Below are 13599 nucleotides of genomic sequence, written 5' to 3'. Positions count from 1 at the left end.
CACCCCCGAATTAAATAGCTAAATAAGCTTCTTCATTGAATCCAGCATAAATTTTACCATCTTCAATTAATTCATTACAAAATCTTCTTGAATCATCAGAAGAAATTTCTAATTTTCTAGAAATATAATCAATTGGAACACCTTCTTGCATTCCTTTACTTTGATCTCTAATAAATTCTAAAATTCTTTCAACCATAGATAAATTATTACCTATAAACATTTGATTTTGATTATTATTAGTGGTTGCTCCATTTTGATTACCTGAAGATGAAGGTAAACTTATCCCTTGCATTTTTAAATGATGATTTATAGCATTTAAATAGTGATATAATATTTGATTACTATCTTCAATTGGTTTTATAATTGCATTTTGAACATTCTTGTTATTATTATATAATTTTAAAGCTCCTGAAACATTGACATATTTGTTTAACATTTCACTATATTTTTCCAATTCTTGATCCGTTGTACTTACATTTTCATCAATCCATTTTCTTAATTCAATTGATCCTGTTCCATCTTCAACTGTTATTAAAATAGATGTTTGATTTCCATGAACTTTACGTAACACACCAATAAAACTAACAATACTCATATTTACATTATTTATTGAAAATTCTCCGTCGGGAACAGGTTGTTGTGATTCATTGATTTGTTTAATAGTTACCGGTGTTATACTTGAACGTGTTTGAGATTTATTATTTTGTGAACTTCCTCCATTATTATTGTTATTATTGTCTTGAAATCCTCCTCCTTGTGAAAAACCCGTATTTGAAAATCCTCCATCTCCATAATTTCCACCATAGTTTCCAAAATTACCGTAATCAGACATGACGACGAGTGTATGATGACTTTAAATTGAGTTGTATTGAAAATGTACTTAGTGTAATAGATCACTCTATAAGATTTAAGTGAGACGCGTTCTCAATTTTATTTTCTTATTATCATGAGAATCACGTGTACACAAGCGGATTATAAAGTCCTAAGTTTCAAATATTTGGCAACACATTTTTGAACAATTTGAATAATTTACCATTTATCACTTCATCGTTCACTAATAAATATTGAATTAATGTCAGACTGAGAACCTCAAAACACACAACGTTTCATTACTTATTGTTGAGCACATGCACAATTTTATTTGTTTATCATAAAAAAAATCTTAATATTGGTTTCACACTTGTTTCAGAATTATATTAATTTATTATTATTCAAATTTAGTTCCTTCCACATTCAGATTGTATATATAAATATCCAACTAATTCCCTTTCATTTTGTATATAACTGTTTTTTTTATTCATGCTAACATCAGCTAGAATCTCACAAAATATGAGAACAAAAATACCAATAGATGAAATAAATCTAGATGATATAGAAATTGATCCAGTTATACGAGAAGATTCAATTGCTTCATCAGCTTTAAATTTAATAAATAGTATTGAAGAAGTTGAAAATGATCAAAAAACAGACAACCAAAGTGAAAATCACGTTAGAGAAGCAACAAAACCACATCCAAGTAAAACCAAAACCAAAAATGGAGTTAAATTAGTTCAATATGATCCAAATTCAAAACCTGCAAGATTAGGTAGACCAAGAAGTCATATAACAAACCCTATAACTGAACCATTATCAGATTCATCATCACAAAATGAAGAAGGTTCAATAATATCAAAATTTAGATTTGATAATCAACCGTTAGAAGGACCAGGTTCAAGAGGTGGTCAAAAATTAAGAAAATCACCTCGTGGGAAAATTACACTGGAAGTTATTAAAAAGAAACAAAAAACTCAGTCAACCTTAAATTTTGGTGTACTTAAGTCTCCGTCCAAATCAACTACTAAAGAGCAGTCCAATTCAGAGGAAAATGATAAAACCACTTCTTCAAGTAAAACTAATAAAACCCTTAGCATTATCACCGCATCTGATCTGAAATATAAACAAAGATCAAGATTAACAGAAGATAACTTTTATGCCCATAGAAACGAAACTGTCAAAAAAACTTTCAAACCATTACCTTCTCCAATTATACCAATAAGTTTATTTACAGATTTGTTGTCGGTTAGTGATCAATCAAGAATTAAAGATACAAATAAATTGGCATTAGGTTTCCCCGTACGAAAAAATCCATACGCAAGTGATATAACTTATCTCATAGAATATTTAACAAAATTTAAAGATATCATACTGATTAAACCATTGGGACCACAAGATTTTGAAGAAGGATTAAGTTTACCCACTATCGAAGATACTGTGGAATCTGAAAGATATAATAAAAAGGACTTCAAAGATGAAGTTGATAATTATGATGTTAATTATATATCACCAGATATGCAAAAATTATATAAAATATTGTTGACGTTAGTGTTGAATAGAAAAAAAGATGTGACAATAGCAACAGCAGCCATGCAAGAATTAAAGCCCAAAACTAGGGAATTGGGATTACCACGAGAATGGAAAATTTATGATCCAACAATTAAATCAACTTATGAAGCAGGTGAGCCAGTTGATCGAAATTGCCCAGATATATTAATTGATGAATGGCCCAAAGATAATGATTATAAAACCAAATACAATCCATTTTATGATAATCATCAATTCGCGGCTTTAGGTTTATCGGGTTTGGAAAATCCAGCTGATAGATTAATATTATTAAGGACTTTAGCTCAATGGTCATTAACTGAATCAGTTGCAATAAATGAATATATACATGCAAATATCCAAAAGCAAGAATTACCGGGTGATAAAGATACATTTTATGTACCAAGATCTGTAATTTATGGTTTTGATAATTGTATAAAAAATAAAGATCATGCTAATCATAGATTATCCAAAATGAAATCAACTGAAGAAGATTTAAAATATGTTGATCCAACTAGTGATCCAAATTTACATACTATGAATTTAAGATTGGTTAACCATTTTGCCGGTGATTTAGGTTTCCACAATGGTAGATTTTATTTATGTAGAATGAGTGATTCAAACAATGGTGGATTATCATCAGTTGAGAAAATGAATGAAACCTGGAAAAATCCGAATCCGAGTTCTAAAAATTTACCTTCAAATTTTAAACTATATTTACAAGATGTTTTCACTGTGGTTAAAAATTCATTAAAAGCAGATGGTGTTGAATTTGATAATGATGAAAATGAAATTGTACATAATGAAAGAAATAATTATGATTCCGATGATTGGTATGAAGTTGCTTCTACCCCAGAGGAATTAAAACTGTTTATTGATTTTTTACAAACTAAAATTGATGAAGCTAAATCAAAATCTTCAGATTTACTTTCAAGTATTAAAAAGTTGCATGAATTTTTGAAAAAAATATATCCATTGTTGGAAAAACAAGATCAATTGATAAGATCAGCCAAAAATAGAAAATTAACCGGAAATGTTGTAGTAGATGACGAAGTTGAAGAACCACAAACTGGAAGAAGATTAACAAGAGCTCAAAAAGCAAAATCGTACGCTGAGGTTTACGATGAAGATGAATTTGATGACGAGGAAGAAGAAGAAGAGGATGATGAAATTGATGAAGATGAAGTAGAAATTATTGAAAACAAAGGTAAAATCTATGAAGCTAATGATAATGATGTTGATGACGAAAATTATGATGATGGGGATGTCGGTGTTGATGACTTAATTGAAATTGATGAGGAAGAAGATGAAGAAGAAATAGAAGAAGGTGAAGATGAAGAATACGAAGATTAATCACTGGTTTGACTTATTCTTCTAAAAAATAAATTTAATTCTTTATAGTAGTAGCATACGTAATTCATAATTTTGTCCAACGCTTTCGTAGTTTGATCAGAGAAAATCTTGAAAATAACTAAACAAAGTTACATTATATATTTTCAATTATACATCATCTACAAGAACTAGAACTCTAACACCTACCACTTATTCAAAATTTGTTAACACCAAACAATAAATCAATTTTTTCTTTAATCATATCTTCATTATCTTCAAAATATTTAGCTCTTCTAACAACTTCTTCTTCGTAACCTTCATCACTTTTCAAAGCTTTTAAAGTTTCAGACTGAGTTTCAATCCAATTTTCAATAAATTTAACGGGATTTTTACTTAATTCGGAATAAAAGTTTTCTCTTGAATTTGCATTTCTTAACGCTATAATAGCTAGTGAAATTTTTTGATTCAATTTTTCAATTATTGTATCGTGATGGGATAAGTTTTCAAATGCAGTTTTGTTCAAGTCGAGCAACTCTTGTTGTGCTTTCGATAAGTTAACTGGTAATTCTACTGGGATGTCTAATATTATATCACCTAATGTTGTTGATTTTAGGGTGTTAATCTCATAATCTAAAATAATTGGTTCTCTTGGTTTAAAATGTGGTTGAATTAATCTATACAAATCTGAAAATCTGAATTCTGAGACTTTTAATAAATCATACAAGATTTCATCACATTGAGTCAATGTTAAATCATCATGACTATCTTGATCTTGTTCTGGCATTATATTTGTTGTTTCTACTGCTGGGACGTGCATATATTTTGATGTATTTTTGAAAAGTTTGTGCAGTAAAGCATATTGCCATATCGTATACATGACTTCTTGTTGAGTACATTCTAATTTCCCAGTAAATCTTGCCATATCGTCTGTAACTCTTAATTTTGCGGTATAACTTTTTATCATTATTGCAATTTTAACTTTTAAATTAAAAATTCCAGGTCTTTTGATGTCCATTCCATCAAATCCTACATTATTTGGATGTCTGTTAACATTTTGTGATCCATCATCTCTCCATTCTATTATATTTTGATTATTTTCTTGAATATTTGGGTAATTTTCATTTGGTAAAAGATCAACTGATATACCTGATAAAAATGAGCTAAATTTTAAGTCTGCATTTTCTTCAATTTCTGTATTCTTATCGCCAATGAATCTACCTTCTATTCTTAAGGTCCATGTTGGTTGTTGATCGGAGTTCTTTTGTTGTTGCCATGGTTGATTTTCAGAGGTATTGAAAATAAATACTCTTAATAAACCTGTATTTGTTTTATATTCAAATGGATGTATGGTTTTTTGTTGTATAGCCTGAAAATCTAAAGCCTTTCTTGCAATTAATAAATCAATTTTCCTTTCTGCTTCTTTTAATCTTTTATACTCCTTTAGGTTTGGAATTTTATCATATAATGTTGGAGGTATTGTTATATCAGTTGGTGAATAAGATATCGTTGGCATGGCATTGGCACTAGATCTTGGTTTGAATTGTGGTTGTTGTTGCTGGTGTTGTGCAGGCATCTGTTGATGCTGAGGCATACTTGACATTGTTAATGATGAAGTAAGATATAATAGTATTAATCGGTTGGTCTAAACTCTGGTGGTTGTTTTGATTGTAAACAAAATAAAAAAAATGTTTTGGTGATAAATTTCCATTACTAATTTTACACGACCAAACTGATTAAACATAGAATTATTAGTGATCCAATCTATATGAAACTAATTACATTTCAACCGATATAAATCATTCATAATTGTTCATATTTTTTATTTTGCTCTTAATTCTTGAGTCCTAATGGACGATACAATATCTACCAATGGAAATGCTCAAAATGTGTCAAGTTTCAAAATACAAAGACGTAAAATTGCATCACCTACAACATCAAGTAAATCAACTTCAACTTCACAAAATCTAATGATGCAAGCAAATAAGATGAAAAATACAAGAATAAATGAAATGAAGAAAAGAAAAAGGGATTTTTTTAAAAGAATCAACTATACTCATTGTTTAACATTGATTGCAATACCCAGTTTTGCTTTAATTTATCTACTATATTACAAGGAAAGTATACTACCTGGTAATGAGAAAACACTATATTTCCTATCGTTTTATTACAATTTCACGATGTTGTTGTTTACCTCGGGATATCATAAATATTTTGCCCATAATTCGTATAAAATTAAATACAATTGGTTAAAAATAGTGTTTGCAATTTTTGGGTCAAGTTTAGGATTAGGATCTATAAGATGGTGGGCTGGTTTACATAGAGCTCATCATCATTTCACTGATGATACAGAAAAAGATCCGTACTCTATCAAAAGAGGTTTATTGTTTAGTCATTATGGGTGGATAATTAAAAGTCCGAAAATTTTGAAATTTTATGATGATTTTATTGAGCAAGAATTCCCACAAAAGATCGATGAAAAGTTAAGAGAGGAGAGAAAAATAGAAAAGGAGCAGAGTGAAATTTTTGGATTAAGAGATGAATTTGATTTAGACGATAAAGAAGAAGAAGAATCGGAAGATAATTATAATGAACATTTGAAAAAATTATTAAATTGGCAACAAAATACATATCTACTATGGTTCTTTATCACAACTATTATCATACCTGGGCTAATTACAAAATATATCTGTCAAGATACTTTCATGCACGGGGTGATATATCCTGGCATTTTTAGAATGTTCTTATGTCAACAATCAATACTAAGTACAGAATCTATATGTCATTACAAGAAAATCCAAGTAACTATCCCAACTCAACCATTCAACGACAAAAACTCGTCACAAAATTGTTCAAATCCATTAATCTCACTAATAACGTATGGCCAATCACATCAAAATTACCACCATGAATTTCCACATGATTATAGATGTAACAATAGTATATTAACTTACGATCCCACAAAATGGTTTATATGGACATTATCAAAATTAGGACTAGTTTATGAATTATGTAAAACTCCAAATAATTTAGTTGAACATTTAAAATTACAACAACAACAAGAAATTTTAAATAGAGCAAGAAGTCAATTAAATTGGGGTACACCAATCCTGAAATTACCATTAATTACACCAAAAGATTTCAAAAAAACCATATCATCATCGTCAAACAAAGATAGAATTTACATAGTTATACAAAATATCATTCACGATATAACACCATTTATGGATCAACATCCAGGAGGAGTTCCTTTGTTAAAAGCATCACATGGTAAAGATGCAACAAAGGCATTTTACGGTGGTGTATATGGTCATCTGACTGCTGCGATTAATTTGTTAGCAACTATGAGAATAGGAATTTTGGATAATGGTAATGATGAAGAAGTTTGGAAAAGAGTTGTAAAAGAAGAAGGCGATGTTAGAGAAGTTGCGGAATCTTCAAGAAATAATTCAAGTCAATATAGAACTGCTGAGGCTGCTTGAAATTTGTCAATTGTGTTTAAAGTATTAATAATGGGTATTTTTCCAATATTTAAACCTTTTCCCCCTTTTTTTTTATCTCTTAATCTAGAAAAGTTCGATATAGATGAAAACAAGCCGCACTGAAAAATCCTGAAAAAGAAATAGTCTAATACATAAAAAAAAAATTTTGTGTATGAAACATCTGTATATTTAATTCCGATAAGATAGGATAAATTACTTACCTCGCAAATTTTAAAAAACAACTTATTTTTGAATCAAAATAATATATAATCACCTTAGAGGTCGAACCAACTAGACATTCATTGATATATACTAGTAGTGTAAGATCAACAACATATAATAAGAAGTTCACTCAATCTCAACAACAAGCAGAAGACAGAAGCACGTGGAGTCTATCAACCTACGTATAAAGCCCAATCAAACCATAAAAAAAAAAAACAATTCAATAGAAAGTTTGTTGAAACTACACTCATGAGTATTCAAATTTTAAAAACTACTTCAGAGAAGTTTGATGATCCCAAAACTTTATTTAAATTTGTTAAATACTTAGTCATATTACTGCTATTTATTTTGGGTGTATTTATTTATGTCATGACAAATTTCAGTGATAGTTCTGATCTCAATGCCATTAGTACGAACGATGAAATGAGTCTTAATCTAACTCCCAATCCAAATAAACAAGACTGGTGGTTCATGTGGTTCCTCTTAGCTGGAATTTCAGGTATTTTGATCTTTGGAGCAATATTAGGGGGCATTATAGTACTGAAATTTTATAAAACTTCTTTAGATAATGCAATTACATTACAGCATTTGTATGTCGGTTTAGGCTTATGCGTACTTGTAGGCGGATTGGGTTTGACATTTTTTGTTATCGCTAAGAATAATTTATAAATAGAGATTTAATAGTATATGTATGATTGATGCATTCTGAATGCGATTCTAATACTCAAATAGGCTTTTATCGTGATTGAAGTCGTAAATACAAAACGTTTTGATTACTGGGAATCGAGAATTCTGAGAACTTTCAGGTCTTCGATTGAGAGCTACTCGATCAGTTTTTATTACATATATTTAGGGGCTGATATATAAATGTTATAAAAAAATTTTGTCTAACTTATAAAAAAAACCGAAAACAATACAATTGAGCAGGGAAGTTCTTTAATTCTATCAACAATATCTTTGCTCATTTCAAAAAGAGCATGTTAATTTCCACAACCTCCATCACTACATTGTGCACCATCTTTATTGTCATTACAATAACCATCTACACCTCCATATGTGTTGAAATAAAACTCCCCGTGCAAAGCATTATCTTGTCCTAATTGATCGTATCCTTCATTTTGACCTGGATTAGGGTTGACTGTTGCTGTACCGCAGAATTTCCAACCACCATTATTATGAAAATAATCTGGAACTTCTTGATCATATTCCCACATTTCTTCCATTCCTCTATCTTGTGTCAAAGTACGCTCTAAATCTTGATTACCATTATCCCAATTCCATGTTACATAATCAACATCAAAATAATTTTGTCTCTTTTGCATAGTTTTATTACCCATTAAATGATCGATATTATCCAAACCTGCTGGTATTGGTTGGGACTTTTGAATTTGCTGGGCCATTTCAATTACATCAATTAATTTATTTGTGTAAGCAGCTGAATGATTACCATATGATGATTCCCAAGAAATCACGTTTGGAAGAATCTCAGTTTCGTCTCCGTCTCTTTCATTTAAATCAACATCCTCTGTACCAATGGTAAATGTTCTAACATTGCTAAAACCATGGCTCTCTGAAAGAATTGACAAAATTTTTTGATGGGCAGTGGTATTATAATGTTCATCAATATGATACTTGCCTAAATAGCCATGTCTGGCAATTTCCAACTCTAACGTATCATCATCTCTTTTAGCATTACCAAGATTAGCACCAGCAGCAGCAGTTAAAGCAGTTCCAAGTCCTGCAACTACAGCTATACCAGCAGCAGCATACCAGCATGTAGGTGTTGCAAGCGCTGCAGTAGTTCCACAAGCATTTACCCACCAAGCACCTGCCATACCTGCAGCAGCAACCAAAAATCCTCCAATTGCAGCAGCAGTAAACCAAGCCCAGAAGTTTCTTCTTTCTATAACATGGTAAGGTGACATAAGTTCCAAATTTCTAGGAGAATATGGTATCAAACCTCTAACATCACGAAGTTTAAGCGAATCAAGATCTGAACCTTTATGATAAAAAGTGATGATCCCAATAAAAATTAATAAAACCATAAGCAGAAATACAACGAGGTACTTGACATAATGAAGCAACTTTTGCTCATCACCGGCTCTTTTGGATTTTCATAGTGTAATAATTAACCTTGGTTAGCTATATTTCTTCTATTTGTAATTTGATCAAAACCAAGACCAACTTTTTAAATTCATTCATGACTTGAAGTTTTACTTGAAATGGATTGAACTTTATATATCCTTAATTTTTTAATTCTAAGTATATTAGAAAACTTTACACGTGTGAATTACGATTTGCATAACCATTGTTAGACTTTTAAACAATAGGACTTTTATAAAAACCTTTAATTTCCAGTCCTTCCAATCTGATTTTTATTAAATTATAAACTTTTAGAAATATCTTAAATATACTATCTATGTATTGTGATTTAGTTTGGCGATTGTCTTTTATAATCACATTATAGTTTTTTAAATAAATATTTACTTGAATTTGCTAATACATAAATACATAAATACAAATTTTCTACATATTTAAAGTATTAAGGAAATGTTTTATCTAATACTTCTCTTAAAGAATCTGCTATAACCCAAATATCTTTAAATGATGAAACTATAACTTAATTTTTTTACAAAGAAAGATAAATATAAAATGGTAAGTATATCTTATCTATCAGTTTCCTGAAAATGATGTAATAAATTTACATCCCTGAATTTTAATTCAATTGGTTGTGAACTTACATCAAACGCATATTTTAGGAATGCTCATTTGTTCTACCCTTTCAATTATCAGCTTTGAATTTCAATTGATTTCAAATACGCTCTTGTTTTTGTTTTTTTTTAATAATTGTACATAGTAATTTGGAAGACTTATAATCAAGATTGCAGCTTGTGTGCAATATCAGCTTGGCATTATCAATTACATTTTACACTCAAAAGCCACCAAACGCATTTCATAAGGAAGATGATTTGGTTATGATATTAAATTGTGCCGTTCAATTGAAACAATAAAAGTTTTATTATTACGAAGTTAAAAAATTACGAGCCAATTGAGTGGTTGAAAAAACCATCAAAGTATAAATTATTTTTCGACTGAGTGTATTATAAATAATGTAACATCTATACAATTTGAGCAAATATTGAAACTGAAAATAGATTTGAAGTGCCTATTGGTCCGAAAATGAATTCACTAATATGTTAAAAAGAATTAATAGCTAGATTGTTTTTTCAATTGCTTACATTTCTTTACGGGGTAATAATGATTCGTACAAAATAATTTGATCACTTTTTAATACGAAAAAGGATCTTCACTATCTCTTTGTATTTAATATTACCCTATAGTATTTTTTGCTCTTTGCTCTCCATATCTATTTTCATTGTGTTTATGGTGAAAAGTTCCCTATAGCTTCATCAGATCTACTTCTTTGAATTTGATCCTAGACTCAAATAATTTCTTGCAAATCTTGTTTTGAAAATCTATCAATTACAATACAGTTACACAAAATCTAATCATCATTAATAATTTCGGATACAATAAAACCAAGATTAATGTCGTTATCCAAAAATATTTTTGTCGCGCAGAATTTAATTCGCACCGTTTGTTAAGTATGCAATTTACAACAAAATTACAGCAAACAACTCACTCCAGATTTTTCCACCCCGTCAAGGAGAACTTAATGCAAACTATAGAATGAGAATTGATTAAAAGTTAACAAATTTCATTGCTCTGTTTGAAGGAAAAAGATTTGGTTGATCAATAAGACTTATTTAATAAACAAATAACGGGGTCAAAAATAAATTATGTCGGGCGTTAAAAATTAGCGAAACATTTGTAAAAATCTCAAACATCATAAGATCATAATTAATACTCTATCAACAAGACTAAAACAACAATGTCAACATCATCACAACAAGAACCTAAAAATCACATTTTCAAAACAAGAGATTATAGAGGAGCAACGATAGAAGATTTAGACTTACCACCAGCTATATCAATAAATCCATCAACTTCAATAAAAGATGCTATACAAATTGGGTTTGAATATGATTTTACTTTTTTACCTATAATTCATGAAATTAATAAAAAATTATTAGGTGTATTGAATTTAGATGAGATAAATAATAATTCTAAAATAAACGGTAACGAAAAAGTGATGAAATATATGTATTGGTTTAATAAATCAACTCAACGTAAATATCAAAATAATAAAGAACCAACAACTAATTCCACATCTTTAAAAACTACAATTTTAAAACCAAATACAGGGAAACGATACTCTGTGTTGACTCCATTTAGTCCATTGGAAGATTTAGCTAGTTTTTTTAATAGAGATAATAATTATTTCGCTATAATAACAAATGATGAAGGAACGTTTGTATATGGAATAGCTACACCAGAAGATTTGATAAAGTATGAAAAAAGTCGACCTAAATTATAAAAATTATACATAGTTTAAATACAAAATTTATTGAGGAATTTTCAAAGTTAATTTTCCGTGAGTTTTTCTACCTTCTAAATCTTGAGTTGCTTGTTTATAATCTTTTAAATCATAAGTCTTGTAAATATCAAATTTAAATTTACCTTCTTTATAAAGTTTTAATAATTCTTGAGAGTAATGATCCCATTCTTCTTGTGTAACAATGTATGAATTTAATGTTGGTCTTGCTAATTTTATATTCTTTGGTGTTAATATACCTAATCCGAAATTTTCAACAGGACCTGAAGAATTACCATAAGATATAAAAGTACCTTTTCTTTTCAATGAATTTAATGAAGTTTTAAAAGTATCTTTTCCAACAGAATCAAAAGAAGCATCAACTCCTTTTCCATTAGTAAATTCTTTAACTTTCCCTTCAATATCATCAGTTGATGAATTAATTAAGTATTTAGCACCATTTTCTTTAGCTAATTTCAATTTTTCATCAGTTGATGCAATAGCTATAACATTTGCACCTAAATTTGTTATTAATTGAGTTAAAATCTTACCAACACCACCAGCTGCTGCCCAAACCAAAATATTATCTCCCTTTTGTACTTTATAAGCTTCATTTATAAAAGTTAAAGCAGTTAATCCTTGAAGTAATAATGAACCAAAAATTTTTAAATCTTCATCAGTTGAATTAGCTGGTAATTTAATATATTTATGATCATTAGTTGTAATTTTTGTATATTGAGCAAAAGTACCAGGAGATAAATAAGCAATTTTATCACCAACTTTTAAATTTTTAACATCATCTCCAACTGCAACAACTTCTCCACTTGCTTCTCTACCGAAAACATAAGGAAATTTACCAACTGGATAAATACCTTTTCTGAAATAAGCTTCAATGAAATTTATACCTGCGTAATAATTCTTAACAATTATTTCATTTGATGATTCTATTTTTGGAGTAGGAATTGAATTATCAAATTTGATCTTATCGTATTCTCCTAATTCGTTAATATATACTGCTGATTGAGTTTTTGGAATTTCTTTTGACATTTTATTTATTATTGAAAAATTTCTTGTAAATTGTTTGTAAATATGAAATTGAGGTCTAAAAAGTAATTTGGTATAAAATTGAACTTAATTGGATTTAATAATGGGATTTTATACATATATATATATATACTCCAATCCAAATTTTTGAAGAAATGTGTGGTTTGTTCAAAATTGATTATTAATCTTTGGTTTATTGAATTGATTATTAATCTTTAAATATATCAATACCCAAAATTGTTGAGTAAATGTGTGGTTTATTAAATTTGATTATTAATCTTTACTAAATTTGTATGTGGAAATTTTGGGAGACTATGAACCACAAAATCTGTAAAGTAAAGCTACCATATTTTATTTGTAAAGATTAAGACGCAGGCAAAACGGAATTCTAATTTGTTTCAAAGTTTAAAGTAATGTGTTTCAAAGTAACCCCTTGATTGTAACATTAACAAAAGATTAAAGTTTTGAGTTCTGATTATTGCGTTGAGCCAACATGATATTACAATCTATTGCATTCCACTCTCTACTTATAGCTCCAATATTACGAGAGTTCAAGTTGCAAATTCAAATTCGAAATAAAAATTTATCTATTAAACAAATCTAAAATTTATATCTAAGAATTTACTAATGAATATTTGTCCAGCCCTTCTCTAATTCTTTTTTGTCTTAAAGATAATACTCGAATAAAAATAAAATGAAAAATCTAATAACCAAAACTGAAATTGAAAC

General features: G+C 29.0%; 7 protein-coding genes across 7 annotated transcripts; 3 read left to right on the top strand and 4 right to left on the bottom strand. All coding sequences in view use genetic code 12, as the record gives it.

Annotated features, from left to right (window-relative positions):
- Nucleotides 1-10: 10 nt before the first annotated feature.
- RFA2 (Rfa2p) lies at nt 11-832 on the bottom strand (the record flags this gene model as incomplete). The annotated part of the gene is made up of 1 exon (XM_051763777.1): nt 11-832. The coding sequence occupies one exon, from the start codon at nt 830-832 to the stop codon at nt 11-13; it is 822 nt and encodes a 273-aa protein (XP_051619273.1).
- Nucleotides 833-1329: 497 nt separating this feature from the next.
- Nucleotides 1330-3711, top strand: KGF54_003211 (uncharacterized protein; the record flags this gene model as incomplete). Its single annotated transcript, XM_051763776.1, has 1 exon — nt 1330-3711. The coding sequence occupies one exon, from the start codon at nt 1330-1332 to the stop codon at nt 3709-3711; it is 2382 nt and encodes a 793-aa protein (XP_051619272.1).
- Nucleotides 3712-3904: 193 nt separating this feature from the next.
- KGF54_003210 (uncharacterized protein) lies at nt 3905-5290 on the bottom strand (the record flags this gene model as incomplete). Its single annotated transcript, XM_051763775.1, has 1 exon — nt 3905-5290. One exon carries the CDS (start codon nt 5288-5290, stop codon nt 3905-3907), a length of 1386 nt encoding a protein of 461 aa, XP_051619271.1.
- A 247-nt stretch (nt 5291-5537) lies between these two features.
- OLE2 (Ole2p) lies at nt 5538-7169 on the top strand (the record flags this gene model as incomplete). The annotated part of the gene is made up of 1 exon (XM_051763773.1): nt 5538-7169. The coding sequence occupies one exon, from the start codon at nt 5538-5540 to the stop codon at nt 7167-7169; it is 1632 nt and encodes a 543-aa protein (XP_051619270.1).
- A 1202-nt stretch (nt 7170-8371) lies between these two features.
- Nucleotides 8372-9436, bottom strand: KGF54_003208 (uncharacterized protein; the record flags this gene model as incomplete). Its single annotated transcript, XM_051763772.1, has 1 exon — nt 8372-9436. The coding sequence occupies one exon, from the start codon at nt 9434-9436 to the stop codon at nt 8372-8374; it is 1065 nt and encodes a 354-aa protein (XP_051619269.1).
- Nucleotides 9437-11283: 1847 nt separating this feature from the next.
- On the top strand, nt 11284-11829 carry KGF54_003207 (uncharacterized protein; the record flags this gene model as incomplete). The annotated part of the gene is made up of 1 exon (XM_051763771.1): nt 11284-11829. The coding sequence occupies one exon, from the start codon at nt 11284-11286 to the stop codon at nt 11827-11829; it is 546 nt and encodes a 181-aa protein (XP_051619268.1).
- A 27-nt stretch (nt 11830-11856) lies between these two features.
- Nucleotides 11857-12873, bottom strand: KGF54_003206 (NADPH:quinone reductase; the record flags this gene model as incomplete). The annotated part of the gene is made up of 1 exon (XM_051763770.1): nt 11857-12873. The coding sequence occupies one exon, from the start codon at nt 12871-12873 to the stop codon at nt 11857-11859; it is 1017 nt and encodes a 338-aa protein (XP_051619267.1).
- Between the last annotated feature and the right edge of the window lie 726 nt (nt 12874-13599).

This window comes from Candida jiufengensis (assembly GCF_024610255.1).
Source record: "Candida jiufengensis strain CBS 10846 chromosome Unknown scaffold2, whole genome shotgun sequence".
Taxonomy (NCBI): domain Eukaryota; kingdom Fungi; phylum Ascomycota; class Pichiomycetes; order Serinales; family Debaryomycetaceae; genus Lodderomyces; species Lodderomyces jiufengensis.
The sequence above is the reverse complement of the archived record's forward strand: the minus strand, read 5'-3'. Positions and strand labels throughout refer to the sequence as shown.